Here is a 27383-nt window from a genome sequence, read left to right as displayed (position 1 = left end):
CGATTCAGTTATTTCATGGTATCACCGTAACGGTGCATTATTGCTATCAGAAAAGTATATTACGAACGATTGTATTTTTTATTTAATGACACGTGGTAAAAATGGACATTTGCAACGTCTAACTATTTAGCATCTCGTTGGGTGTTTCTGCCCGAGTAAGACTGTTATTGGTTAAATATTGTGCATCAGGCACGTGAAGGAGAAAAGCGATGCTGCTGCTACGGTGTAACGCTAATAGTATTACTTCGTGCTAAGCAGTTAACTCCAGCCTAGATAACGTTCGTACCGTGGTGAACATCAAGGGGCTGGTTCGTACCACGTATTCTCGGCCATTTTAATTTCTTTCCGCGTTCGGTTTTCGTGGAGGTATGTTGGGCGCTCTGAGTTTTGTATATAATTTATATTATTAATTTATTGTGTTTATTAAACCAAGTTATTCTAACGGTATTTAATCAATTTCTAGCCGCGAAGAAACCAAAAATACCACAATGGTCGCCCAAAAGAAGCAGGTAAGCCTGTTAAACCCACATGCATAGACGCTTTCTGACTCCGGCCACGTGCCAACGTTTTTCGATATGCAACATTTTCTCTTCTTATTTCATCTGTCGCGAATAGACCCTCAATCATGCATTTCTGAATTGATTTTGATCGACTTTTCATTTTTCCCTGTAGTTGATTTACCATAGAATTACTCAAATAGAAATTTTCACGTATTTTACGAATCTAACTCATTGGGTTAAAAATGCTGTGTTCCCATATTGAAAATGTATTTGAAAGTAAAATGCGTAGTTTTTTCTTCTATAATTCAACCATCTGCACAAATATATATATGTATGTACCTTTGTTGAGCACATATACGATTTCATTTTGCAGGTTATGTTTCAAATTTCATGCTTGATGTTTCTCAATTTCGTCTTTGATTTGAAATGGTGTCCAAAAAAAAAAAAAATTTTCTTGCCAACAGAAAAAGGCTATGGAGAGCATCAACTCCAGGCTTGCTCTGGTAATGAAATCCGGAAAATACGTTCTGGGCTACAAACAGACGTTGAAGTCACTTCGCCAAGGCAAAGCAAAGCTCGTCATCATTGCCAACAATACCCCACCACTAAGGTGAGACTGAGATGTAGTACTCCCATTCTGATCCCAGAAAGTTAATTCAAAAGTCATGTAACATTTGAATACAAATTTTGTGGTTACGTTAGATGATGATTGAAAAGAACGTCTGTGATACGGGGAGTCCTACGGAGTAGTCTCAAAGACCTACCCGTAAGTGTAGGTCAATATTTCCGCTTCCAAACGGTACTTATGGTTGTTAATCATTTGTGTCACTACAGGAAGTCCGAAATTGAGTATTATGCCATGTTGGCGAAGACCGGTGTCCATCACTACACGGGAAATAACATCGAATTGGGAACAGCTTGTGGTAAATACTTCAGAGTTTGTACCCTTTCGATCACTGATCCTGGAGATTCGGACATCATCAAATCCATGCCAACTGGTGATCAGGCTTAAATTTGATCTTATATTTTACAATTAATAAAAACTCCGAAAACTCACTCAAGCTTTAATTGTATTCTTTTCTTACCTTTCCATCCCATGTTATTACCTATATCAATACCTATGTCAATATAGGCTATTTTTCGCGCAATGGATCAGACAGCAAAAAAATCATGCAGCAAAATTATGAAAAAAATTTAGGACTTCAAAAAAGTTTAGGCACCTTCAATGAAAAATGAGAAATTTGTGAAAACCACGTTCTACAAGATGATAAAGCTATTAGTTAAGCAGTTTAATTTACATTCCTGCATCTTGCATTAAATTTTCTCATTTAATTTGTGAATCGATCAGTCTACAATGAGTCTTGGGACTAAGTTCTTAGATCTAGAAGTCATGGGGTTTTACGTGACTTTCACTAAACACATTGTTCTACTTGCGAAATTTTCGATCATAGCATTTTTTTTATAAAATTAAGTGTTATGGCAAGAAAATCTGCATAACCTGATGGTAAATGTATTGTTAAAAAAAGTCATAGAAATGATACGTGCAATACTGTAAGAAGATTCTAAAATTTTTTAGTTTGCCTAATTTATATTTCATTTCCTTAGACCTCAAAATACATATTACCAGTAATTACAAAACGTTTGTATAAAAAAAGAGAAGAACTAGATCACTATGGAAGAGTTCATAATAACGTACAGATGATATGATTATTCAGTGTATTTTTTTAGATGACGTTTGCATAGGAGTTCCCAGGATTTTACGTCTTTGAGCAAACATATGCAGGTACAGATGTGGGAAAACTGTAAATAAACAAAAGGAAAAGAAATTGTATACATATGTACTTCAATTCTTAACTCAGGTGATACATAAACTTTTGGTATATCGACACAGGCATATTTAAATAAACACTCAATTTAGGATCACACTAATACTGGTGGTAGATACTTACGTGGAATGTAGAGAAGCATGACAAAGATAAGGAAGTAACGGTAGTTGAATGTGAAATTCCAAGCATTGGGCAATATATAGCTCCATGCATCTGAACTGATATGAGCGTATGTTTGGGCTGCATATAAACAGAGCAATTCACCAGTAATTCCAATTGGATACAGGACAATGAACATTGTGTACCTGAAATTTGGCATATTCATTACTGATTGTCAAAATTTTTAATCCGCTATATATTTTTTCCCAGTCGTCTCAGAAGCACGTGTTAATACGTCGTGATAAAATAATTCAAAAACAACAACTAAAAATCGGCCTTTCTTCAAGAAAGACAATATTTGTGGCATAATAGAATTTGCATTTTACCTGAGCCATACAATGGGGTAAGGAACATGTCCAAGGAGATTCAGGAAGTAGTACAAATATCTTATAATTTCAGTGATGGCCCAAGCAACAAGAGCTAGGGGAAGGCCAGGTGATGCAGCTGCATATTCAAGAGGTGTAGCCAATATTACACCACAAACTACCATAACGCGACTAAGAACTTGAAATATTGTGATGACTGGATTTGATGGAACAAGGCCAGTCACTGCGTTAATGATCTGTAAGAAAATAAATATGCATATCAAGTGAAGCCAATTAATAGTATTGAATAACTAGAATATCTTAAGTGATATCACTTCCTAGAATTACATATTAATCATGCAGAGAAGGTTTGCAGTGAGCAAATGTACTATATAACTAGCATTACCTCTAAAACGGCGGCATTTTGGAAAATAATAACTGTCATTCGCACAGTGTTCCATAGAGTTTCATCTCCTGCCAAGCCAAGATAATACCCTTGAATTTGGTATAACAAGTATGTCCATCTGTAAAATGAGGAATTGAATTTATTCATGCTTTATACGTCACATTGACTAAGGATTCATAAAGACAACCAACCAAAGGTCTTGTAACTTGTCTTAAGCCCATATGGAGTAATATTAAAGGATCTAAATAGAAGAGATTTCAAATAATTCCATGCTTATAGTGAATTGCTCAACATTTTTCTCATTCATCTTTATCCTCTGATACACGCTTCAGTGTAATGCTGTTTTTGGCTGACTTTGAACATTTTTAGTCAACTCTTACAGTCAACGAATGATTAAACATAATTTACGTTATAAGTAAACGTTTGCTTCAGATATATTAGCCTTCTTTCATTCCGAAACATTGTTTTTATATTATGAATAACCACAAAATTTGATTATTAAACATAAAATCCAAAAATTGAGGTGGACTGGTTTTCTGAAAATTGTTATTTTCTGACTTTACTTCAAGGAACTCACATCCTGAAAAGTACGAGAATTTGTCGTTTTTCAAAAACACAAATGATTAGAATAAACGACCTTTGAAATTTTGCAGAAACAAATAAAAGAAATCATTTTCAATTTCTTATAGAATTAAATTTGAAAAAACCGCTTGGAACATTATGTAATATTATACTACGAAACTTTTACCGTTAGTACCAAGCAATTACGTTTCGTGACTTTGAATTCTTTTACATGAATGCTACTAACCCAATAACTTGGCCCAAGTTGTAACCAAGTAGGTAAAATTTGGCAAGAGCACTAGGCTCCTTATTTTTTCCATTTTTACCCGCCATCTCTTTCCAAAATGTATCCACACGACGCTTGTCCTTTCTAGCCGCGCTGAAACTAACGACTCGACCTGTGGCCGATGACTTGCACCTGAGGCTAACGTCGAGTCACAAAATCTTCAATATTCATGCAAACTCCAATCAGGATTCGAACTATTCAAATATGCAGCGTTTGCGTAAGGGCGCCTTTTCGTCATGTGTTATTCACGGCTATTTCGAGCTCGGCCGTGGAAGTTGGTTTCTGTAATCAATAGATGGTACCGTCCATCCACTGGTGTATGTACAATATATTATTTAAATAACAGGTGTCAATCCTAGAGTATGTTTCCACGTTATCAAAGTTCACATAGGAGAGGTTGGAACTCAATCAAGAATATATTCCATTGTAACTCTAATCAGATTGGGACATTCCCTTGTACCAATGCTGTAATTGGTCGTTCCTTTGGAATTTAGCTGGAATAACTAATAGACGGAAATCCAGTTAAAGAAATCAGTTATATCACGTCAAGTCGATCCATTTTAGAGAATCCAACCGTAAATGCTTCACCCGAACATTAGGTTGACGACCCTTGCGTGCGAGGTGCAAGCACTAGTGAAAAAAACGCCGAGTGAATGAACAATGTAGGTTATGGTCATTAGGGTTATGGTACTGCCCGGTATGGCACACGGGTTTCACTGCGCGTAGTGTCCAATAGTGATATATGTATAGAAATACTCTTCGGATTATAGATTCGTGTCCATACCTATACATAATAATATTTATACTGATAAGTGAGATAATAACAATATTAGTAACTAAGAATACTGATCACGTATATGCATTCATCATGCTTCGTGCATTTTGTAGTATTCGTATTTTTTCCACAATATCAACGTTTAAGAAGTGTTTAGTGAACCATAGGAGATTCAGTACTGAAAATAAAACTCTAGTTTATAGCGATGAAGTGTTAGAAGCTAAGAAAAATGATACTCCGATTGTCGCGTTGGAATCAACTATAATCACACATGGCATGCCTTATCCCGATAATTTAGAAACAGCTTTAAGAGTTGAGGATGTTGTCAGAAACCAGGTAATTATAGGCATCGGTGATCTGTGATTTTTTAGTTAACAAACCTTCAAAATTTAATACATCTGAAATTGCGTCAGGAATAGCATAGCCTGAGATAGCCTTTAACAGTGCCTGTAACGTATGAAGAACTCTATTAGATATATTGTGGTGATATTATTTTTGATTGTTTGATCAATTTTCGTTGGAACCAATGCTAGTATGCAAAATCCCTGATTCCCAAACGTCGTTTTCAACGCCGAAGAAATATGGGATGGTTATCCCCAAGAAGTATAATTAGAGTCATCATTTGAGTTGAATAGCAATATTCAGTCCTTATAAAATACTATCACTGGTTAAAGATATCCCACGGGCCTGGTCGAGATCTTCTCTACACTGGTAAAAAGCGGTTTTTCTGCTAACTTATTGGCCTAAATGATCTAAACAACAGATATTATCTCTGTCACCAACCTACTCTGGTCACCAATAATCATAGAAATATATGTTATTTTTCACTCGGAATAACTCACATATCTTTAAATATACAAAATCTGCAACATTATGTATTACTATCAACTTATAACGGATATCAACATTTGTAAATATTAATTGTAAACGGAATATTAGTAATAAATAAATTTAACAAATAATTGACTTCATAACAATATTATAATTTTTTTGTTCCACATCACCTTTAAACCAGGTATTCAGTGTGGTAAAGAGTCCATGAAAATAATAAATAATTTAGAGATCTATATAATGGTTGTATGTAAAATATTCACAACAGACAAATGAAAAAAGAAAATGTACTAAATATGCAAAGTTTGCCGATGGTTTTCTCAAAATCGACTGCTTCAATAACGAAACTCACTATTAACATCAATGAAATTCATGATATTAATGTAATGACGCATTTTTAGGATAAATAATTTTTGTGCAACATTAGTACTTCTGAAGTCCAATAGCCATCAAGAAAGTAAAACATATTCATATTTTGCCAAAATTAAATCTCTTCAAAGACTTTACGAAGTTGAAAATAGTAATTGAAAAACAAAACTTGTGGCGTTAACGTTGTTAACTTCAACCTCAACAATAATTGGTTCTCTTTTGCCCAAAGAAAGCTTGGAAAACAAACACATGCTTTCAATATTTCTCCTATTAGTTAATTTAATTTAATTTTCAGGTAAAATTTGTAGCAATTTGTCCTATTGTAAGGTGGCAAATGTGGATCTTTATCATTTCACTAACCTGTAGTATGTCAGAAATAGTATTTCCTACCCTATAAATATTCTTTCAGATTGGTTTAACCCGGTCTCTTTCACATTGCTGTGACAATCAAGTCAAAATAACATTCAACCCACAGTAAATAGCATCAGATCTAATTGTGCACTAACAATGAAAGTAATTGATAAAAACAAACTGAATAACAGATACAAAATCCAGCCTAGTGACTCTAGTCACAGTTTTTTACTACCAAAGAAGTTGCAAATCAGAAAGAAATTCAATAATTTCCTAAAAGCGGATAGAGATATTTAGTTAAACCATCATAGTATATATACAGTTTTAAAGTTGCTGATTTCAAATCTAATTGTAACCCTCCTATATAGTATTTCTACTGACTTATGAAAAAGAGATTTTTCTCATGAATAGTATGTTGACTTGATATCTGTTGACGAGACTTAGCCATTAAATTATCAGAAACAGACAATCTACGATGAAGCTTTGGAATAAAATATCACAGACTTATATCAGTATGAAACTCAATTTTTATATTTTCAAAATAATTTGAAACGAGAAGTATAATTAATTATTCCCTGCACCAATCATAAACTTTTTAATTCATAAATTCTAAGTATTGCGGGCTCGAACTTGAACAACGGGTAGAGTTGTGAATACCTCAATTTTAGTATTTATCAACTTATTCATTCCTAGGGAGCGGTGCCAGCGACAATAGGAATTTTGGATGGCAAAGTATGTGTCGGTATTGATAGAGAAGGGCTGACAAGGCTTTCTGCAAGTGAACGAGCAAAGACTGTTAAATGTTCGCGCAGAGATTTCCCCTTTGTCATTGCAAACAAGCTGAATGGTGGTACCACAGTCAGTGGAACAATTCTAGTTGCAAATATAGCAAATATTCCCATCATGGCTACAGGAGGTATTGGAGGAGTACATCGTTTTGCTGAATTGACATTTGATGTCAGTGCTGATCTTACGGAACTAGGACGCACGCCAATTGCAGTCGTTTGTGCCGGAGTTAAGGCAATTCTTGACATTCCCAAAACCCTAGAGTTCTTGGTAAGTGACACTCTCAGCAAAACAATTAATATACTACTAAAATTGAATAATGAACAAATTTTTCGAATTTTAATGTGTATATTGGTGATCATTATTGAAATGACTAAATTTATCCGTGTAATACAAAAGTTAGTTACCTGATCTCTTGAGGAATATGGTTTTGATACTAATTGGTTCTTTTTTGTATGAAATTTTTGTTCACAGGCTGATACAGGATCTTTCTTTAGTCATTTACAGTTTTGATGATAATAGGTTTACATTTACCGTTGCAGGAGACTCAAGGAATTCCTGTAGTAACGGTGGGGGATGGGGATACATTTCCAGCATTTTATTGCCGAGAGACAGTAAATAAAATACAATCTCCTTATCGAGTTGCTAGTCCTAAAGATGCAGCAAATTTGATCAAGGCGCACAGAGAACTTGCTCTTGCTGGCGGAATTTTGTTTGCTGTACCAATCCCTCAAGAGTATTCCCTAGATCCTGGGGAGATGGAAACCGCCATAATAAAGGCATTGAGAGACGCAGAGCAGAAAAATATCACAGGAAAAGATACGACTCCATTTCTTTTGCAACGGCTGACTGAAATCACCGCGGGACAATCCCTTCGGTCTAGTACGTTGCATTCTCTATGAAACATTGTTCATTATAATGTATATACCTTGAAATGAGTAATCGTTGATGATATGTGAAATCAGAGGCTGATAATAGGGATTAAAGATCTTACTTGCAATTAAAAAGGGCTTAGCAATTAATTCATATGAAATCAAATTTCCTATAATTAATATTATTTGAATCTACAAATAAACTTTACGTTCTGATTCATTAGTTAGAAATGATGCAAATTTTCGAGTGTACCCAAATCACTTCTTTTGATTTCTGAGATGTTCAATTAATACCAAACGTTGTAATTATATCAAAGCACAGAAGTTTGTTACATATGTCTATTGTAAATATCCCAACAAACATTGCACTTCTTTTTATCCACAGATAAGGCATTAATTGAAAATAATGTAAAAGTAGCAGCCGAGATTGCAGTTCGTTTTTCTATCATCAAAAATGCACATGACAGCAGTCCAAATATTGAGACAGTATCAAGGAGTGAGAAATCTGGACCTGTAAGTCGAGGGATTTGATTAAAATGATAGTATCCATTTAAAATTAAATGAGTAATCAGTGTTTGTGTAAATCTAAAGAAATTACTTATCATTCCAGGTAGTAATTGGTGGGGCAATCTTGGACACAGTTGTGCAGTTAGCTGAACCAACAATAAACGTGAGTTGACTTTTTTAACGAAAAAATTATACTAAATAACCAATTTTTTATTATATTCATGTCTCCTCATTGTATGCGTCGTAATATTATATAATTATACAGATTAATAGGTCTTTATATACACGCATTGAAGGTAATGGGGTATATAATTTAGATGATTTCTGAAAATACGATGTAGAAAAAATTGATGAATACTAAAGAAAAGGTTAGAGGAAACCAGCTAAGCTCGGTAGTATCGAATAACCTGAGCATGTACTTCTCAGTCCATTTTATATGAAATGATTCATAATTATTTTGGTACATCTTACATTAATGCTGAAGGTTCATGCTGAAAAATGAGTAGAATAAAATAAATTAATAAATCAACTAGCTATGATAAATACAATATTTGGTAATAGCTAGATAATGATTTGCGCGTAATTATTATTTTGTGCAGACAACCCGCATAAAATCTAAGTTCTCAAATATTGATTATATCACAAATAAAATAATTAATAGCAGACTACGCATTCAGATATTTGGAGTGATTTAATTTTACACACTGTTTTTATATACTTTCTTTCCCTAACAATAACTCTTCTGTATTCTCTATTTCATTTAGTAGATAAATACAGTATCTAGTAATTTTATAGTTATCGGTGTTAAACTCAAAGCAGGCACTATTTAAAGCTCTCTCTCTCTCTTTTCTCTCTCTATATCTTTATGTATCGCTCTCTTCTCGTGATCCTTTCTAATTCTTACCTACAAAGGACCTGCTGCTTCGAAGGTATTGACTACCAAATTTTTTTCTCTGCTTTCACTTCTCTTCCTTTCTTGTTTACTTTTTTTGATTATTGCGTATTAGTGATACAAATCAGTTGTCTTTCAGTTATTGAATATTTCAACCCATAAAAATATGACACTCTGACACTTGATCGTAGCAAATGTATTACTCTAACTGGACTGTATTTACTTCTAAATGACGTATTTCGTCTACTGTTTGTACTATATTAACTCAATGTAACAAAATGAAAGCTTTACAGTTTGTGAGAATTTACTTTGAATGATTTACTGAGAGTTCAGTTTTTGGCGTCATATTGCTCAGCTATACTCCTACGTTTGTTTCCAATTAGGCATTAGCTGTGTATCAAGTGAGCAAAGCTGGAAGTTTTAAGCTACAAAAAATATTATTGTTTTTTACTATACGTAAATTTTGTGCTTATTGTTAAAATAGCGACTGTTGTAATTCACGACTGGAATTAATTTTATTTCATCTGAGCAAAAATAGTCGTAGGTATTCGAAAAAAGTTCCTTCGTTTGAGCTATGACCTTTAATGTTTTGCAGTTTTATGAGAAATTTCTGCTGCGTTAGGTTTAATAAAAATTGAGATTTTCGGTAACTTATCGAAAATAAAACTTGAGTGGTTAGATATAAATATGAATCAGAGGAAATTCATATAATAATACCTCCTAAGATAAGATATACAAATAATATCAATGATATGACTGAATATAAAATTCTATAAAACTTTTAGTGTCTTACGCTAGCCTTGCTTTGCGTTTTGGCCAGTACAATAGTCTAGTGTGATTCTTATGTAGCGTGTCTTTTGGTTTGGGCGGTTCTTTTTTTTTTTTTTTTGTTTCATGTTTTTGACAATGCTGCAGCCTTTTAATTAGTTAGTGTGAAATCATAAAACAATAATTGTACTTTATACAGGCAACTGCAGAGGCGGTGTTTTAGCGAGGTTTAAGCTTTGACATTTGTATGATCATATTACATTTAACAATAATTCAATCGCTTATTCATGATAAAACCTATTTCGTAAAACAGTAAAAATATTGCGATTGAATTTTGGCTGTCATACTAATTGTGTCTCTTTAGCATGATTACAACACATACATCAGCTAACTATAATCAATGGAACATTTACTGATTGACGCAGTTTCTCTTACGCATTCTCTTTGCAACACAATATGCGTATCGAATTCTATTAAAATGTCTATTAAATCACAAGCTCAATCAATACCTGTGGCGTTTCTCAAAAATAAGCAGTTTGATTGCAGTACTACCTAATGTTTATCATATTATATACAGCCTACAGATGAACGAATCCATCGCCTTGGCATTTGCGATTCGATGATCATAAAATTTTAATTAATCCTAACTAGGAAGCCAATCATTTTTGTTATTTTTTAATTTTTTTTTTTTTTTGTTTTGTGATTTTAACCTTATGCTCTATAACACGAATCAACGCAGAATACTCGTGCTAAAGACAACATAATTTTGATATTTCGACGAATAGCGCAACCCAGTTGCATCCATCCTTTAAAATTCAACATCTACGAATATCCAACGATGAAATTTTATGTTACTTAAATAAAGTACTGATCATTTCGGTGAGCGACAGATTATATTTTTAGTCAACAGACACCTATATATGGGTTGGATATTTATGCCTTAAAGTTATTAAAGCTACTCACCTGCGTTTCACATGTTACGGGTCTAATTTGCACACTTATTCGTCAAGTTTTGCTCACAATCAGTAGCACTAGTTTTCTGTTTTGTTCTGTGCCTACGTACTTTTCTAAATCAACACATAACACTGTTCTTGAGCCCATGCGAGCTTATTGGCAGATTAAAAACATTATGTCAATTTTACTTATATAACAGTACTTGGGAGGGTTGTCTGTTGTTGCTTCGTAGAAAATGGTGCCAGGTGTGTCGCCACCATCTCCATAGTCAGGTGTGTCTATTTTGTACCGTGCCTCCTACGCCCAGCACCTGGCTGTTTCCATTGGAAAACAATAATCTCCTATTAAATTCTCGCATTTCATAATTGTTATTTCCGTTGCTTTTTTCTTTTGCTGTGCAGTTGTGGTTCGCAGGTGAAGGATTTGTTTCTTCAAGTATCAGAGCACAATGGCTATTTGTATCACTATCCGCACCCCCATCTTGCAGAGCATGCGCCAGTAGGGGATGTCTTCCACCTCCACATTCGTCAGGCTGTAACAACAGCGTTGCGTTTCCTGTAATAACATATTTATTAGGTTTTTATTCAATACAAATGGAGTGCGATGAAGACTTTTTTAGTGTCAGGGCTGGAACCGTTGAACAAATCATCTAAAATATTTGGTATACAGTTTAAACGTTGTTGTTTGCGGCTTTATAAGAATTCTGCTATATCTAACAATATTAATTCGTGCATGTCTCGATGAAAATTTTTCGTGCAGACGTGCCTTCGTAGCTCTGTAATTAATATCTCTGCATAACTTTGTGAATTGAACTTCTGTAGGGAAAAAAAACAGTGTTAAAAGTGTCCATAAATTTGCAGTAAGTTATAGATATTTAAACACGTTTCTTTTTTTTTAGAATATCCTAACTTTCTGTGTAGAGATAAAAAGTACATTGTGACTTCATTTCCATCAAATTGAACATAGTATTTTGGTACAGGATGAGAACCAGTATTCCAAAACTTGATTTCTTCACAATCCAGCTAAGCATACATTGAAACGTTTGGTTTTGTTTTCCAACGGCTGATCTTCAGATTCACAGAAAACAATTTGTCTTGAATTAATGCAACTTCTCTGTAATAATAAAGCCTGTAATGACTTGACTATTATTACAATGCTTTACTGTTGCATATCTATGAATATTATCTCTTGTTGGAAAAGCCCTCTGTCTTTTTTCATCTTGAACAATTCAAAAGGATTATTTTCTGCTTTTCGATGTCGATATTGTCAACAAAAAACGCAGTGGCATGTAGGCATTAAAAAATTAAATTTCCCACAGGTAAAATTAAGCTTGCAATAATAGCACCCATTGTATCCGTACCTCGATCAGGACTTCTAACAAGTCAAAAACCTTTCTAAGGTATCTGCAAGTCATAATAATTGTAATTGATGTATAAATACCTTTTCATAGGACTTACCAGAGCTAGCAGTAGTTGGTTGCAAAGTTGTGCGGCGTAGAATACTTCCATTATTGTTAGTTGGATCAGGAACAATTTGAGCTAGAGGTTGTGCGAACGGTGTTGGAGGCGGTGGAGGTTCACGAAGTAGTCGTATCTTCTGTATCATTTCGCGAATTTCATATCGCAAAATGCCAAGAAAGCAAAGCTTGGTAAAGGCAATGACACAGAATCCAAGTACGAACAGTAAATCAGCAGTTCTTCTTAGCCAGCGAAGCAATGATTCGTCGCATCCTTTTGAATAAGGCTGCTGACAAGTGTCACTCATGTTTGCGATTGCAAAACAACAACTCTGCGGCCATCGCGATGTGAAATCTCTTGGTCCAGTGACACCGCAACAACCAAATTCTCTCTGAAGTCTGTCCCATTGCTCGCTGAATCGTGTTTCCTTTCCATATTCTGTCTGCAGTCGAAGTCTAAGAGTTGGTCGCAGCTCAGCCCTCATTTTCTCAAAACGGAAGACCCAGGCGACTCCCACAACAGCGTCGCCAAACAAAAGAGCAAGGAGCAAGAGCCAGTAGGCGTTTAAGAGACGGGCACTCAGTCTTCGGGCTGCCACGCAACCGAGCAATTGCACAAGACCCAATTGTGCCACGAGTGCAAGCACAGCGTAGAGGGTGGTTGGGTCAAAGAGGCCTGGTACACCAGGGACTAGGCGGCGTCTTGTATCTCCAGAAAAGATAAGGGTTCGTGCACCGGCGGCAACAAAGCCGAGAGCACTTCCTAGGAGGACAACATTGCAGGCATAGATCCAGAGTCGATAATATCGCATCGCGATGTCCTCGCCTGGAATTTGACCACCTGCAACACCGATGCTGCCTCCCAAGTCACCGCCCCCGATGTTTCTATTTTGTGACGAGGCAGCTGTTAAGTTACCGATGACTACACTGTTGTTGCGGTTAATCGTCGCACTTTTATTATTGTTGTTTATGTTATTTCTTTGCTCTGCTGCGCCTTGTTCTAACAGGAATAAAAACGGTGGTTTGGTGCTATTGTTATTGTTGTTATTCTGGCTGTGCGTTGATTGCGGCGTCGCGGAGCGTTGCAGCAGCATCACCGTCATACTATCAATCCTCCCTTATTTCACTTTATCTTCGGACAGCCTTATTCCTCGATTCAAGGTCACTCGATTACTGTTGACAGCGTAAGGTTGCCTGTACCCACCTCCAGGTCCTTCTGTTTCAAGTGTTGGTACAGGTGCATTCTGCAACAATTGCATACACAGAAATTGAAAATTTTGCAAATTCTTTAGAATCACCTTCAATTCTGCCAAGACTCTTCAGAGTTTTCAAGACAGAGTACGCACAGCACTTACGCAATACATGTATGCAAGCACCTTTCATGTTTGTAGCTAGTCGCAAAATTCTATCCCAGTAGAAACGAAACCTCGGACAAGCTTTAATCATATATTTGCGAATATAATGCGTTTTTCATTAAAATAATATCTTTCTTCTTAGTAAATTATTCAAATCAAAGCTTTCCACTTTCCTGCAAACAATATCAACTCGTAGCTTTCAAATAGGTATGCAATTCTCTATAATCAGCTAATCTTTAGCGGTGGCGCATGAACAGTAAACTGAACTTAATTAAAGCGTAATTACAATTTTTTAGAATATAGTGTGGTTAAAATTTTCATTCTTGAGAGAGTTAGTATAATACTGGTGAAATTTCTTATGATACGAGGTGCCACTTATTTGCATTGGTAGCTGAGAAAAGAGTATGAATATCTTAACTTAATTGACTGCTGAAAGATTGTTTGTTGCTCAGCCTATAAAAGTAATTTTTTTGTTCTGACTTTTGTCATTATAACTAAAAAGCCCCTCACGTGATTTCTAATCCAGGCTATGAGAATATTTCAGCTTATATACTTTTGTTGATAAACATCAAAAGTTTGAACGCATAATTTCTAGAAACACTTACACAGTAAAATCGGTAATCTTATTTGCATATTTTTTAAATTTAATGTGAATAATTGCCAAAAATTTAATTTTTGAAAGTTTATAATAAATGTGAACTAGTAATTATATTCTTTTATCGGGTTCGAATCTTACCCGTTCTCGGTTTCTTGTTTCCCTTATGATTTGAGACTTCAGTAAGACAACGTTCGTTTATATTTAAATCACCCGTTCAAGAATCTACCGACATCCCTAATTACCGGTTAATTTAAGTATACAATTTATTACGTAATACTAAATGATTACATAAAAGCTTGCGAAGACTTGGCAGCTCTACTAAATACCTGACACAGCTCTTTCAAATTATTGTCGCTGTTCTGAAATCATTTGGAATTAAATTGATTGCTACTTGTCGTTCGAAACATGAAACGTACTTGTGCAATTTTTTTGCCCCCCATCCCATGCATGACTATATTATATACCTCATTAACCGTGCATCTCCTGCGGGATTCAAAGAAATCACGACCATCGCTGGGAAAAATGTCACGCAATCAGCTGATCGTGAATGATGCGATGTAAATATTATATGGAATATAATTATATACCTGCAGTTAATATACACCTTAGGAAAACTGAATGTAATTGAAAGACTTGCGAGAGATTGAGAGTAAATTTTTAATCCTTTCGAGTGAACAATATTCTTCTAGTGGTATGCAATACCTAGAATATATTCTATTCTATTATCGATTTCTACCACTGCCAAACTGCCGCGCACGACTGTTCGCAAGCTTCTGCCCTCAAGCATCGGCGAGAAAAGCTTTAGATATAGAATGCATTGTTATGCAGGCGGATTGGAATTTCGCAGAAAATCAGTTGCTTCGATGCTAATTGCATACACGTTGCTTTAAAAGTAACGATTATTTTTATTTTGTAATAATGCGGAAATAAGTCCAGCGAAATGCACTCTGCATTTGAATATGAAATGAGGAATTATTGTTTATGTATGTGTCTTTGTCAGTTTCGGAGAAATCTGTTGCAAGCGGACGCCTTGACTGAACTAGGCAAATATAATATTGGCATTATAGCACGCGGCAATATACTGGGCGAAAAATTTAAAGTAAAGTACCCCGGGGAATTACATAAGGGCGCACATCGATCGTTTCACAGTTTCGCGCGTGCCCCAGCCCTCCTGCAATCCTTACGCCCACGTTACTACTTTTAAACACATACTTACACGCCTTTGACGGTTAAATTTACATTACAGATTACGTTGCATTCAACAATTGAGGAAATATTTGAAAAAATTGTGAGAAATTGAAGAAAAAAAAACCGTAGTCAAATTAACTATTAACATTGGTAGAGACATTTTTATGCAAAGCTCAGACGATCCGATTATACTATATAACTACTTCCATATACCTATAAACACTTTTGTCGAGCATTTGCGTTGCATCGAAATTACACTAACAATAACTGCACTGCGTCTAGTTAAAATTTGTTGCTATACCGTATGATTTGTAACGCGCTGATGTTTTTTGTAGGCTGGGTTCGTTGCACAATTTTTTAAGGGTCAATATGAGATCATAGTTAATATAATTGTAGTATTTAATCTTTTGCACTAACCTTGGGATATCGGATTAATTTAAAGGTCGCTGCGATCGATCGGCATCGTGAGATGATGGTTTTACGTATTAGTTGGTAATCGAAGTGGAATTAAAGTGATCCACACAGCCGTTGTTGTCACGTTATGTCTACCATTTCCTTGTATATTTCGCCCACTCGAATCGTTGTGAGTGCAGTTCAAAGAAACCAATTGACAAAAAACGTTGTCAAGGGCCTTAGCTGAATTGAGTATCGATTTATTATATATTTCTTAGTGCGTGTTGTTCTTTACACTTGAATTTTTTAACAATTGATAACAGATGTCTTCGCGATCGCTGTACACTTTGTAGCTGCACAAATATATCAGCTGGGTACCATTATCGATACTTAATTTTTATCACATTCAATTTTTTTCGCATACTGTTATCCCCTTTATATAATTCGTATTCCATAAAGCCGAGGAAGACACGATGCGGGGGGAAGTTACTCAAATGATGAATTTGGAAATCTGTATCAAATATTATTATTGCCTGGCTGTAGGCAACCCAACTGTCGACATTCAGCCTCACGATACGCCTTGACGGTAGACAACATAACTAAAATGAACGCCTCTGCGCATCGCGCATTTCAGCCAATTCGAACCTGTGTTAATGGACGGAATATTCGCGGCATGATCAGATATTTATGTTAGAAAAAAAATTCACTTTACGTCCCAATAAATTTTCAATTCGGCTACAAAAAAAAAAAGAAGGAAAAACAAAACAAGGCATAAAGTAAAATCGTTCATTGAATGAACAATAAACTTCTTCATGCCACGCGCCGTACAATTTCTGCAATGTGTTTTTTTAAATCTTATTTTCGCATGTATTCATAAAGGAGGCATTGTGGATCGAAACTACCGACGTAAAATGTATTTGCCACCATGTGGAACGAACGCTATTCCGACCTATAACACATCTACACTGCGTAGTTATTTTCTAGCCCCTGGAATTACGCTTGGCTGCAACCTTATATCGACCTCTGTTTACATTTCACGACAATCTCTGCTAACATGCAAGACTTCGATTATGCATCACCTGACTACAAGAAACGAAGACATACTTTTCTAGGATTTCAATAATATACGTAACATCTATTAATAGAATAAACTGTACTTGTATTTCAAACCACTTTTGCCACAATAGTGAAATAAAATCTGACTTATCGTATTTAATTTGCCTTAAATAATAATTATAAAAATTAAAATATTACTCGCGATCTCTTTCATATTTACGTTGAACGTCATTTGTCTCAACAAGGTTTTATTGAATTCCAAAATAAGAATCGAACAAGATTTCATTCCGGTGAAAAGTAGAATGAAATTGCTCTGTTGTCAAATGTACAGCAGTCAACAAAAAATTCTGGAAATATGTCATGGCAAATTGAAGAATGGGGGTGTTTTTAACTCCGTTCAATTAATTTTAGCTTGCTCTACATCCCAAATTACGTGATATTCTGCCCTACACTTTACAAAAAAAAATTTTTTTTTTTTATAAGAATTATGAAAAATTACTCGTCAACTGACGTTCCGTATTGCAGTTTGACGGAAGAACCCACCCCGGAAAGAGCCGTGAGAGTTGTGGAGGTGTCGGCAGAAATGTTGCTGCTGCTTTGATTAACTTAGGAGTTAAAGAAACTAATTTATTATCAGTTGTTGGTGATGACAATCCGGGAAAAATTCTAAGACAAAGCCTCCAGGGTAGGGATGGCATGGTGGAAGTACGAAAAGATGTTAACACGGCTAGGTAAGAATAATAGTATATTCATATTCTCATGAAGTGACAATTCCCATAACTATCAATTTACGTTATATTTCACGTCAACTCAGATTTTACTACTAATTTATTCATCAATAGATATGTGGCACTACTTGACTTTGTCGGGGAATGTAAATTCGGTATTGGTGAAATGACAGCTCACGAAGCAATTTCTCCAGACCTTGTTCAAAAGTACCGTTCTCAGCTGGAGAGAGCTGCAATATTAATCCTGGATGGGAATCCACCATTGGCAACAATTCTGGAAGTCTTGAGCATAGCTGCCCCACGCACCATTCCAGGTAAGACACCCAATTTACAACCAATTTTTACTGCGGTTTCATCTGCACGGTCATAAAGCTCAATTTTATGAAACACAATATGTATGCTAACATTTTCTCTCTCCCGAATCAATCTACTTTTCATATAACTGGTTTTCTTAATGAGAAGATCGGTACTGTGAATAGCATAATTGTTATGTCACATAAAGAAGTAAATACCAGACTTTATTTTTAAAAAATAACATGGTATATATGAAGGTAAACGTGTATAAAATTAATTTTATGCATTACATTCGGACAGAGAGTGCTATTGATTTTTCAGATGATGATCCTATACACCTAAATTATAGCATTTCCTTTACAAACCCAAAAATAAGTTGTCAATGAATTAAAAAGATGAAAGACTTATATGTTAAACTGAAATGGAGTTTCATAGTAGCTTTAGGTCTAATTTCCTTCATTACTTGAAATTAAACTTTGTAGCGACGGTTAAAATTTTTTTTCTTTAACTTACGGCAAGTGCAAAATACATCTTATTGCAAGAATAGGAATAAAGAGAGATCGTTTTAGATTTCCATAGTTGTTCTACGGTACTTCGTTATGGAAAGACTAACTTCGCTATAAGATCATCATCTACACAATAGCTGTACTAAGATTAGAGTTATTTGATAATGCAGAACAGGTGTATATCATATACAAAATGTTAATACTTTTCACTGCTTAACTCTATACTTACGAAACTACGGACGGTTCTTATAGATACAGACAATTAACAAATAATTAACATACGGACGGATAATATTTAAGACGGAATGATCTGTGATCATGGTGCGTTAACATTACAGAAAAAAAATATTTCAGACTCAAAAGATATGATCTTCTTCAATCATATTAGAATTGGCTCATGTATATAACTTTTCTGAACAGTACGAAAACCTAATCTAACTGTGAGCTAAATATAAAGTATATTTATATACTGAATAATGCGTTATCGTATAATTTGATATAGTTCAAGTAAAAAATCCTTATGGTTCATGGCCTTCAAACTTTCACAGTGATTTTTTATATGCAATTCCCATCTGTCAATCCAAAAATTGAATTGCAACTATTTTGAATCTTTGTCTCAATTCATCCTAAACTCTTAAACGTAGTGTTTCTTAAGCGCACTACTCAAATTTGATCAACCTAAGCTTAAGACCAGGGAAAAGTGAACTATTTTGTTTTTTGTCAACATTACTTTTAAAAATTTATCACAGCGCTATTAACTATTTTTTAAAATTGGACAAAGATAACGCACTACAAGTTTACTTCAAGTACATTTCGGAAACTATCCTGTCGACATTTGTTGTTACGGTTAGTTTAAAATGTAGACAAAATTACCTCACATATAACTAGTGATATAAGAGGGTATAAGAAATTTATATTAAAGATTGACTGACATCTTAGTGCTTTGTCTTTGTCAAAGGAAATAAAAATAATTTTCATTGTTACGATGAATTTTTAAAGATAACGTCAACAGCAAACAAATTGCAATTCGTTTAGCTGCGCAGCATCATATGTTTCCAGCTATTCTTGCATCTACAAATAGTCGACTGATGCTAAATAGTCCATGAGGTATTAGCAAGATAAAATCTCATAAATACTATCTATAAATACTGTACTAAGAAAAAATTTCTACCCTGGGTTAAACCCTCTCGAATTAAAAGCTGCTGCGAAATTACTGGACTTTTTTACAATTATTTACGAACATAAACAATCAAAGCTTAGGCCTGAGATTCCAGCTGGAAGCGCGTTTGGGATTCTTTAAGATACTCGCGTTTCTTGCGCTGAATATTAGTTTCGACAAAGAATAAAGTACTAGCTATCAGCAAGACAACGCTTCCAACTACACCTAATCCGAATGACCAACCAAAAAAGTTGTTCACATGCCCAGGCATCCAATGGTCAGTGTTGCCAAGGCATGCAAATATAATAACAGCTAAACACCCGCTAATTCCAGCGACCAGCAGAAGGTAGCTAATTATTTGTATCAATAGAATATAATGTCGTTGCTCAGGGTCACTGCAAAGAGCATACAGCAGTACCAATCCAAATGACACGATTGACAGCAAGAAAGCCAGAGTAAAGAAAGTCTGCGTTGCTACCATAAAAGCTGTAATGACAACAACAAAGCATACATTAATCACCACAAGTACAATAACAGTGTGATAAGTTGAATACAAAAATCTAAGATTAATGCTGCATGAAATGTCCAAGTTTCTTTTGAAAATTACTAACAATTGTACTTTTTCAGTTTCAATATAACATGATATAAGCTTACCGTTGGAACGATACAAATTGATACCGTAATTTTCTTTATTGAATAATGATATTTAAGTTAAGAGTACAGTTACACACTTGTAGAATGTGAAATTTTCATGTTTTCATATCACAATTGTGCGATTAAAACGTGTATAAAAACCCTTAACATAAGTGATTAAGAATTTTAAACAGTAGTGGATATGCGATACATTCAAATTCATCATTCTCCTAATAACTTGCAAGATTCATTTTAGTGATCAACATAACATTATCTCGTATTCTTGCCAAGTATTTTTTGTAATACAGGCCACAATACTTGCCCGGCAAGGTTGTAGATACCATAATTGAAAAAATATTGATGATCTGAATTATTTGAATTTCAACAATTAGAAAAGAATTGCTTACGAGGCAAAAGGAATCCTCGAATATCCGAGTAGCCCGCTGTGAACGGATCGTAGACCCATCTGCATCCGACGAAATAGCGTCGAGGGTTAGCCTCTATTGGATTTGCCAGAGATCGGAAACAGTGGGTCCATAAGCCCAGTTTATCCAATTGTGCTCCCGGTATCCGATAATCACTTACAAGCCACGCTGGGGTGCCAAAACTCACGCAGATGCACACTAAACCTATCAAAAATACAACCACTCCCACATTGCCAGACAAACTTCTCTTCTTCAACGTGGTGCTCATCGTGTTCGTGTGTTTACTTGATTATTTATAAAATACTAAATAAAAGTCACACAGTTTTCGATACAGGTGTTTTGAATTACATGAAACACTCAATCCCGACTTCGAATAACTGAACCACGCCCTGGATGTATTCAGTTTACCTTGTCAGCCGCCATACTTGATATTTAAACAACACCGTGCGAGTGAATTGCTTGCATGTGTGTGACTACCGCAGTTGACTGCGCGCTATGCGATTCACCGTATATTTGTAATCAGTCTTCTACAGGGTGGTCCGTTTGAAATGAATTACATGTTGGAACACGGTTTGTTTATCCGCTTAGGAGCAACCTTCGCAAGGGTTCCTGGTTAATTTGATCTCATGCTAAAAATTTTGGGCTTCACTCTCGATAAACACAAAGCACCCGAATAGGTAGTAAATCCAATGCTTTTGGATGGGAATTTATTTTCCATATGACTTGACTTGCCAACAATCGGAAAAGAATAGAATCGGAACGATTAGCAGAATTATGAATCCCATTTGTTTAAGTTTCCGAATTAAGCATGAGTTACTCCAATGAGACACTGTTCGTTTTAATCTGTTTATTCGTTTCTATTAGATTTTATCTGTTCTTTCCTATCCCGTCACATTCGCGACAATGCCACCTCTAATAGCTTGTTCGTTTTAATTATTTATTTAGAATAAGGGATGGCAATTATCAATCCGATTCAATTCTTTCTATACGAATTAATTTTTTTCGAAGAATACGAAACATCCGTTTGGATAAAGAAATCGGAATAGATCGTATTGAAATTCTCAATCCGTTTCTATTGTTTTCCGATTGTTGGGTTTCGTTGACATTGAGTGCAACTTATGAACAGAATTGACAAACTGTACATTCAATTTTGATGCGCTTCTTGGATTTTGTCTAGTTCGAGTAATGCAATTTACTAAAAACTGCACAAAAATAACAATAAAAAAACCGAATTGGCATTGATAACATTTGAAAAAATTGATTAACTCTCGACGACGATATGGGTAAATGATGAGGTGCATAATAATTATTTAGATAAAGATCCCACTCAAAATCGACAGATTTTCTATCTGATTGAACTAATGTTCATTTTTTAAAACAATTATATTTCGAAACGTTTTAGACAATGCCTACGAATATTTTGTATCGGAAAAATCGGTTTATTTTCTGCGGATCACACGGTATGTAGATTTCACTTCGCCATGTGGAATTGATACATGCATGCATGACACATGGATGTGTATGGCTGGTTACAGGACATCTCAAGCGAGGTGCATAATACGTAGATCTAAGATCAGAGATCACATTTGTCAATGCCTTGAGTCTTGACTGACTCTTTGTCTCGTTTATTCCATGGGAAAACGCAAGTGACTAGTTGGTAGTTACGTAAATATGACTGACGACAATTAATGAGTTTAATAAGTTAACATTTTTATTACAATAAGATCTCTTCATAAATATACTATAAAAGATACAAAACGAATTAGAAAATAATTGTACATTTTCAAATTTCCAATTACATAATTTCGTACTCGCTTCAGGCAGCGTTCCAAACGTCTATGCATAATAGTATAAAAAACGGGTTAGTATAAAGATTATAGTTATTAAAACATTATCATTAATGGACGGAATATAATCAGGTATTTTTTGGACAAAATAGATTCAATGGTACATTTTCTACCTATATACATTTGATGCGATACTATTGAGATTTTGTATTACATAATACATACATATATGTATATTGTTGAATAGCGAATTCATCACGTCATTATTCCTAGTGCATTTGATGACAGAATAAAAATGATCATCTGTAACAGATCTAGAAATATTCAGAATAATAGCTACCCCTCAGCCATAAGAGTCTTCTTAATACTATAGTATAATCAAATTCATTGAATGTTACTAACATATTTTATAATAAAACAAATTTAAAAAGTAAGAGCTTGTTTACGACCGCTCTCAATGTCGAGACTTTTGTAATATACATCTAAAACGTGAAATTATGTATGCCAGTCCACTCATCATCCATTATTTGAAACAGTCTAAAAGAATGCGTTCTGTGTGATTAAGGGTGTTGTATTCACGAACTATGACGTAAGTTTCAACCAGGTCGATAAATACAATGCCGATTCTCTGCAACATGTTTTCATTATGAAATTTCTACTTAATTGTGGCAAAGTTTAAAATTTTGGTAAATAGACCAGTGTCTCATGAAGTGCTAATAACTATAATTAAAAACACACTCTGGGAGTAGTGAACAGTTTCGTTAAACTTATAACTCTAATATGTAAGCGAATATAGGTATAAAACGGATGAGTTGTGTTAATTTTTGGAATGAATTGCTGAATAGTAGTTATTCTGACAATTAGATGGTGGTGTGAGTTTTTTGGTCCGCCATCAGAGATTTCTGCTCTCGTTTCCTGGTTCTTCTACCTTCAATCAGGAACAAGATACCCCCTATGTAGAGAAAGACAGTTCCAACCACTGCTAAGGCATATGACCAACCAACGTCGTTATGCTCCCAGTTAGGCATCCAGTCACGACCATCACCCCTAGCTCCAAAAATAATTACAGCTATTATTCCAAATGTAGCACTCAGTGTCAGGGTACCTCCATTAGCCCATAAAATCAGTTGGTATTTGTCGTTACGGCGAGATCCAAATGTGCAGATCAATGTTAAAAAGCCTCCTACTAAGAGTAACGTAAAACATAGTGTGAAGAAAAATTGAGTCGCGACGAAAAATTCTGGTAGTAGAAAGTCTTGGATTATGTAGTATTCTTCTTCAAAGATCCACCAACAGCTATTGAATCTCGTGTCGTACAGATGCCTTATATCTTCAAAATTATGGAAACACGCCTCCCATAGTCCTAAAACACAAATTAATCGAAGGAGTTGAGGGAAGGAAAAATAAGAAAAGGATCAAAAGTAACGACAATCAACATAAGTTATTGACCACTAATGCAGGGAACAAAAAATATACACGTGTCTAATGTTTACTAAAAATAAAGCATTTTTATCATTCATAAACAGGGTGTTTTATGATACAGAAATGAAAACTTCTTTGAGAATCCCAAAATTTCCAAAGTCGTAATAAAGTTTTTGCATAAATGACTGTTCAAATAAATGGAATATGTAAAATAGAGAAATCAGCCGAGTTAGTACAGGATATCAATAGGCCATGGTAATCTTTATCGTAATCAATTAAGAGCAATGGATCTGGCGGTCACTAAATAAAGCAATGCACACCAGATGAAATATTTCTATCATATCATATCGAAGTAACAATATTAAATAATCATAACACCACAGAAAAACCTTCAAAATCCATAAATTTTCGGCAGCTAAACACCCTGACTGTGTGTATTTGAAAATGTTGACAAACATTGTTATGCCTTTGGCTGATTTCTGTAGAGTTACCTATTGGTGAGACAGTATTCAGACACCCAATGCTATCTTGCTAACTACACTATCAACTTTTGTGTACGATTTGCAGTTCTACAATATTGAAGGTACGCAACGAGTGTATTAGTGGATGATTGAAATTTGTGTGCAAAAGTATGCATAGCATTCTCCGGAATACAAGCATGCGCGCAGCTAATACATTTTGATAAATGAAAATTTATTAGGCAAATAAAAGTAAAAAATTATCTTTAAATATAAATACAAATAGTCATTGTTAAATAATTACCGAGTCTGATGAATTTTGGGTTCGGTAATTTACCATCCGTCTCTAGCCAATAGGGCGTGGTAAATGCAATAACCACAAAAGCAAATGCTAGCGCAGTGCATGCGGCAGCCACTTTTAACGTTCGCGACTTTTCCATGGTTGTTAAATTATGTGACGACAATAACTTTTATCGAGTATTATTAGCAATGTTTATTTACTGAGGTGTGTAACGATTTATTCACGCCCGACACTCGCGCAGACTAACTAATGCTAGGTTGATTAAGCTAACAACAATGCATTTGCTGCCTGCTGCCTACTTCATGCCGTTATAGCTCATGTCGATTTGTCAGGTCAGCCATTTGCGAAAAAAATTAATAGCCTGTATGTCATGATATATTCAAGCAAGATCGAATTATTGATGGAAACGCAATAATCAAATAATCATCTATCAATATTATTAGTTTCGAACGAAAAAAATATTCTCACGGTGTTTTATTTATGCCCTTTTCACTTTCTGTTTATATTATAACTAAATTCCTTTCTCCAGCAGTTTACAACCGGATATTGTCTGTTGGTAAACCTTGCTTCTAAATTTAAATTACATGAGAAAATAGCGCGTTACGGTTTTCTTTTCAACTCAATCCAAAAGCAAAATAACATTCTTTTTAATGAACTCTCTGTAACACGAGGAAATATAATTTGTACTTAGTAATTGATTTATTGTTACAGTTTGGTACGAGCCAACAGATGTGACAAAAGCAACAAAGATTTTTCAATCTAATGAGTACTGGAAAAATTGTCTTCACTTCATTTCACCCAACCAGAACGAATTGATGGCTATTGCCAAATATTTGAAAATTGATGTACCTGTTAACTCTGAAAATTTGGTTCTGGAGACGGTAATGAAAATTGCAGCACAGGTCGCTCAACATGTTCCAGTTGTTCTAACAACGCTTGGCTCTCAAGGGCTACTGGTATGACTATTCCACGAGTAACTTAATAAGTCATTACTAAAAAGGCAAAAGCCTACATTTATTTCGAGGGTCTTTTCGATGAGGGCCCATGTCGAAAAATAGTTTTAAAAAAATCCATTTTATTGGGCCTAGCTGGGGGACCCTTGAGTCAAGAGCCCGGTCACGACCGCATTGGTTGCATTGGCATAACTACACCACTGGTAGTTGTGAAAAAAAAAGTGATTCTTAAATGCAGATAGATATCACATGAGAGTTTTATTCAAGACCAGTAAGCCTTGTTCCTAGTAAGTAAAATTTGTGCTGTCTGTCTACAGGTCTCTCGAAAAGCAGACAAGATTGAACCTTTTTACAATGAAGACAGGCAGTTGATACATCACGATAGTGCTGAAGTTCAGACACGATTGTATCCTCCGATATCTTTTTCTACAGACAGTCAGGAAAGAATAGTCAGTGTTAGCGGTTGCGGAGACTGCCTAGTCGCAGGTATAATTCGTGGGATCCAGGAGGGATTGGATGAAGCTAGCTGTGTGAGACTTGCTCTAAAAGCTGCGTCCGTTTCCCTTACATCTTATGATCCCGTTCCAGCTTCACTTTCTTCCATCAAAATGTTTAAATATTCCAGTTAAAATTAGGGTCCGAGTTTGCAGTGATGAAGTACGCATAACTTAGTCTACTTTATGATCTGTATATTAGAGTGTTTCAAAAAAACCGACTTTTTTTTTTTTTTGAAGAACATTGAAAAATCTTCCGAGTGTCCCTCAAAAATGACCTCGGTAAAATATGAGCTCTTAATATTGATATTTAGAGGTGGCGATTCTCAATTTTCTATTTCCCATTTAAATAACATGGGCAAATCTTTATTCAGATCTTTTTTACAGAGCGTAAAATTTCCTACAAGAATATGTTTTGTTTATATCTTCACACTGACTCGTTTTCGAGCAATAAAATTCTAAATTTTTAAAAAGTTTTTTCCTATGTTATTTAAATGGGAAATAGAAAATTGAGAATCGCCACCTCTAAATATCAATATTAAGAGCTCATATTTTACCGAGGTCATTTTTGAGGGACACTCGGAAGATTTTTCAATGTTCTTTGAAAAAAAAAAATAGTCGGTTTTTTTGACACACTCTACTGTATATTAATCTCAGCAAGTGAATTTCATGTATTTAATGTTGTAATCGCACACATTGTCCTATTACACTGATTACTGCTCAGAAGCAAATTGTGAAGCCTTTTTTTTTCAGATATCTAATTACCGAGTCAACGTACATTCGTGAAAATGTTTTTAAAAAATCAATAAATTTATACGTATAATTTCTGTACCTAATAAATTTACACCATTAAACACCATCAGTAATTTATACATCACAGTGAAATTTTTTTCTGCAATTGAAGAAACTGATTGGTACTTGAAAGTGTATCTCAATTTAGAACTTCTTTCACAATATCAGAAAATGTGATATGTGGACTAAGCTCTATGAAACATAGTAATACTTGTATTGATGCTAAAATACACTGGA

At 34.9% G+C, this 27383-nt stretch overlaps 6 protein-coding genes across 10 annotated transcripts; 2 read left to right on the top strand and 4 right to left on the bottom strand.

The window, feature by feature from the left end:
* The first annotated feature begins 238 nt into the window (after positions 1-238).
* Positions 239-1561, top strand: RpL30 (ribosomal protein L30). Its single transcript, XM_046623111.1, has 4 exons — positions 239-366; positions 464-509; positions 965-1110; positions 1335-1561. The coding sequence occupies exons 2-4, from the start codon at positions 489-491 to the stop codon at positions 1510-1512; spliced, it is 345 nt and encodes a 114-aa protein (XP_046479067.1). The 5' UTR covers positions 239-366; positions 464-488; the 3' UTR covers positions 1513-1561.
* A 569-nt stretch (positions 1562-2130) lies between these two features.
* Hacd1 (3-hydroxyacyl-CoA dehydratase 1) lies at positions 2131-4140 on the bottom strand. The gene is made up of 5 exons (XM_046624631.2): positions 4005-4140; positions 3197-3314; positions 2812-3047; positions 2450-2631; positions 2131-2300 (listed from the first exon to the last, which is right to left on the bottom strand). Exons 1-5 carry the CDS (start codon positions 4088-4090, stop codon positions 2212-2214), a joined length of 711 nt encoding a protein of 236 aa, XP_046480587.1. The 5' UTR covers positions 4091-4140; the 3' UTR covers positions 2131-2211.
* Positions 4141-4234: 94 nt separating this feature from the next.
* Positions 4235-27177, top strand: LOC124218166 (uncharacterized). 2 transcript variants are annotated; one of them, XM_046624625.2, is made up of 9 exons: positions 4235-4360; positions 7063-7425; positions 7698-8037; positions 8413-8540; positions 8638-8697; positions 17720-17925; positions 18037-18236; positions 25619-25863; positions 26178-27177. In XM_046624625.2, exons 1-9 carry the CDS (start codon positions 4280-4282, stop codon positions 26487-26489), a joined length of 1935 nt encoding a protein of 644 aa, XP_046480581.1. In that variant the 5' UTR covers positions 4235-4279; the 3' UTR covers positions 26490-27177. The 2 variants fall into 2 exon arrangements, with proteins under 2 accessions (XP_046480581.1, XP_046480580.1); XM_046624624.2 differs by lacking the exon at positions 4235-4360 and adding an exon at positions 4748-5154.
* Positions 10297-17225, bottom strand: LOC124218167 (uncharacterized). Of its 4 annotated transcripts, XM_046624627.2 has the most exons (4): positions 15145-15312; positions 15022-15070; positions 12606-13848; positions 10297-11703 (listed from the first exon to the last, which is right to left on the bottom strand). In XM_046624627.2, the coding sequence occupies exons 3-4, from the start codon at positions 13705-13707 to the stop codon at positions 11417-11419; spliced, it is 1389 nt and encodes a 462-aa protein (XP_046480583.1). In that variant the 5' UTR covers positions 13708-13848; positions 15022-15070; positions 15145-15312; the 3' UTR covers positions 10297-11416. The 4 variants fall into 4 exon arrangements, with proteins under 4 accessions (XP_046480583.1, XP_046480582.1, XP_046480585.1 ...); XM_046624626.2 differs by lacking the exons at positions 15022-15070; positions 15145-15312 and adding an exon at positions 16163-17225; XM_046624629.2 differs by lacking the exon at positions 15022-15070.
* On the bottom strand, positions 18420-21417 carry sinu (sinuous). Its single transcript, XM_046624632.2, has 2 exons — positions 20922-21417; positions 18420-20367 (listed from the first exon to the last, which is right to left on the bottom strand). Exons 1-2 carry the CDS (start codon positions 21205-21207, stop codon positions 19979-19981), a joined length of 675 nt encoding a protein of 224 aa, XP_046480588.1. The 5' UTR covers positions 21208-21417; the 3' UTR covers positions 18420-19978.
* kune (kune-kune) lies at positions 22629-25229 on the bottom strand. Its single transcript, XM_046624633.2, has 2 exons — positions 24911-25229; positions 22629-24089 (listed from the first exon to the last, which is right to left on the bottom strand). Exons 1-2 carry the CDS (start codon positions 25044-25046, stop codon positions 23587-23589), a joined length of 639 nt encoding a protein of 212 aa, XP_046480589.1. The 5' UTR covers positions 25047-25229; the 3' UTR covers positions 22629-23586.
* Positions 27178-27383: the final 206 nt, after the last annotated feature.

The sequence above is a fragment of the Neodiprion pinetum genome, chromosome 4 (assembly GCF_021155775.2).
Source record: "Neodiprion pinetum isolate iyNeoPine1 chromosome 4, iyNeoPine1.2, whole genome shotgun sequence".
In the NCBI taxonomy this organism is placed as follows: Eukaryota; Metazoa; Arthropoda; class Insecta; order Hymenoptera; family Diprionidae; genus Neodiprion; species Neodiprion pinetum.
Note: the sequence above shows the minus strand (reverse complement) of the source record. Positions and strands in the feature narration are given on the sequence as shown.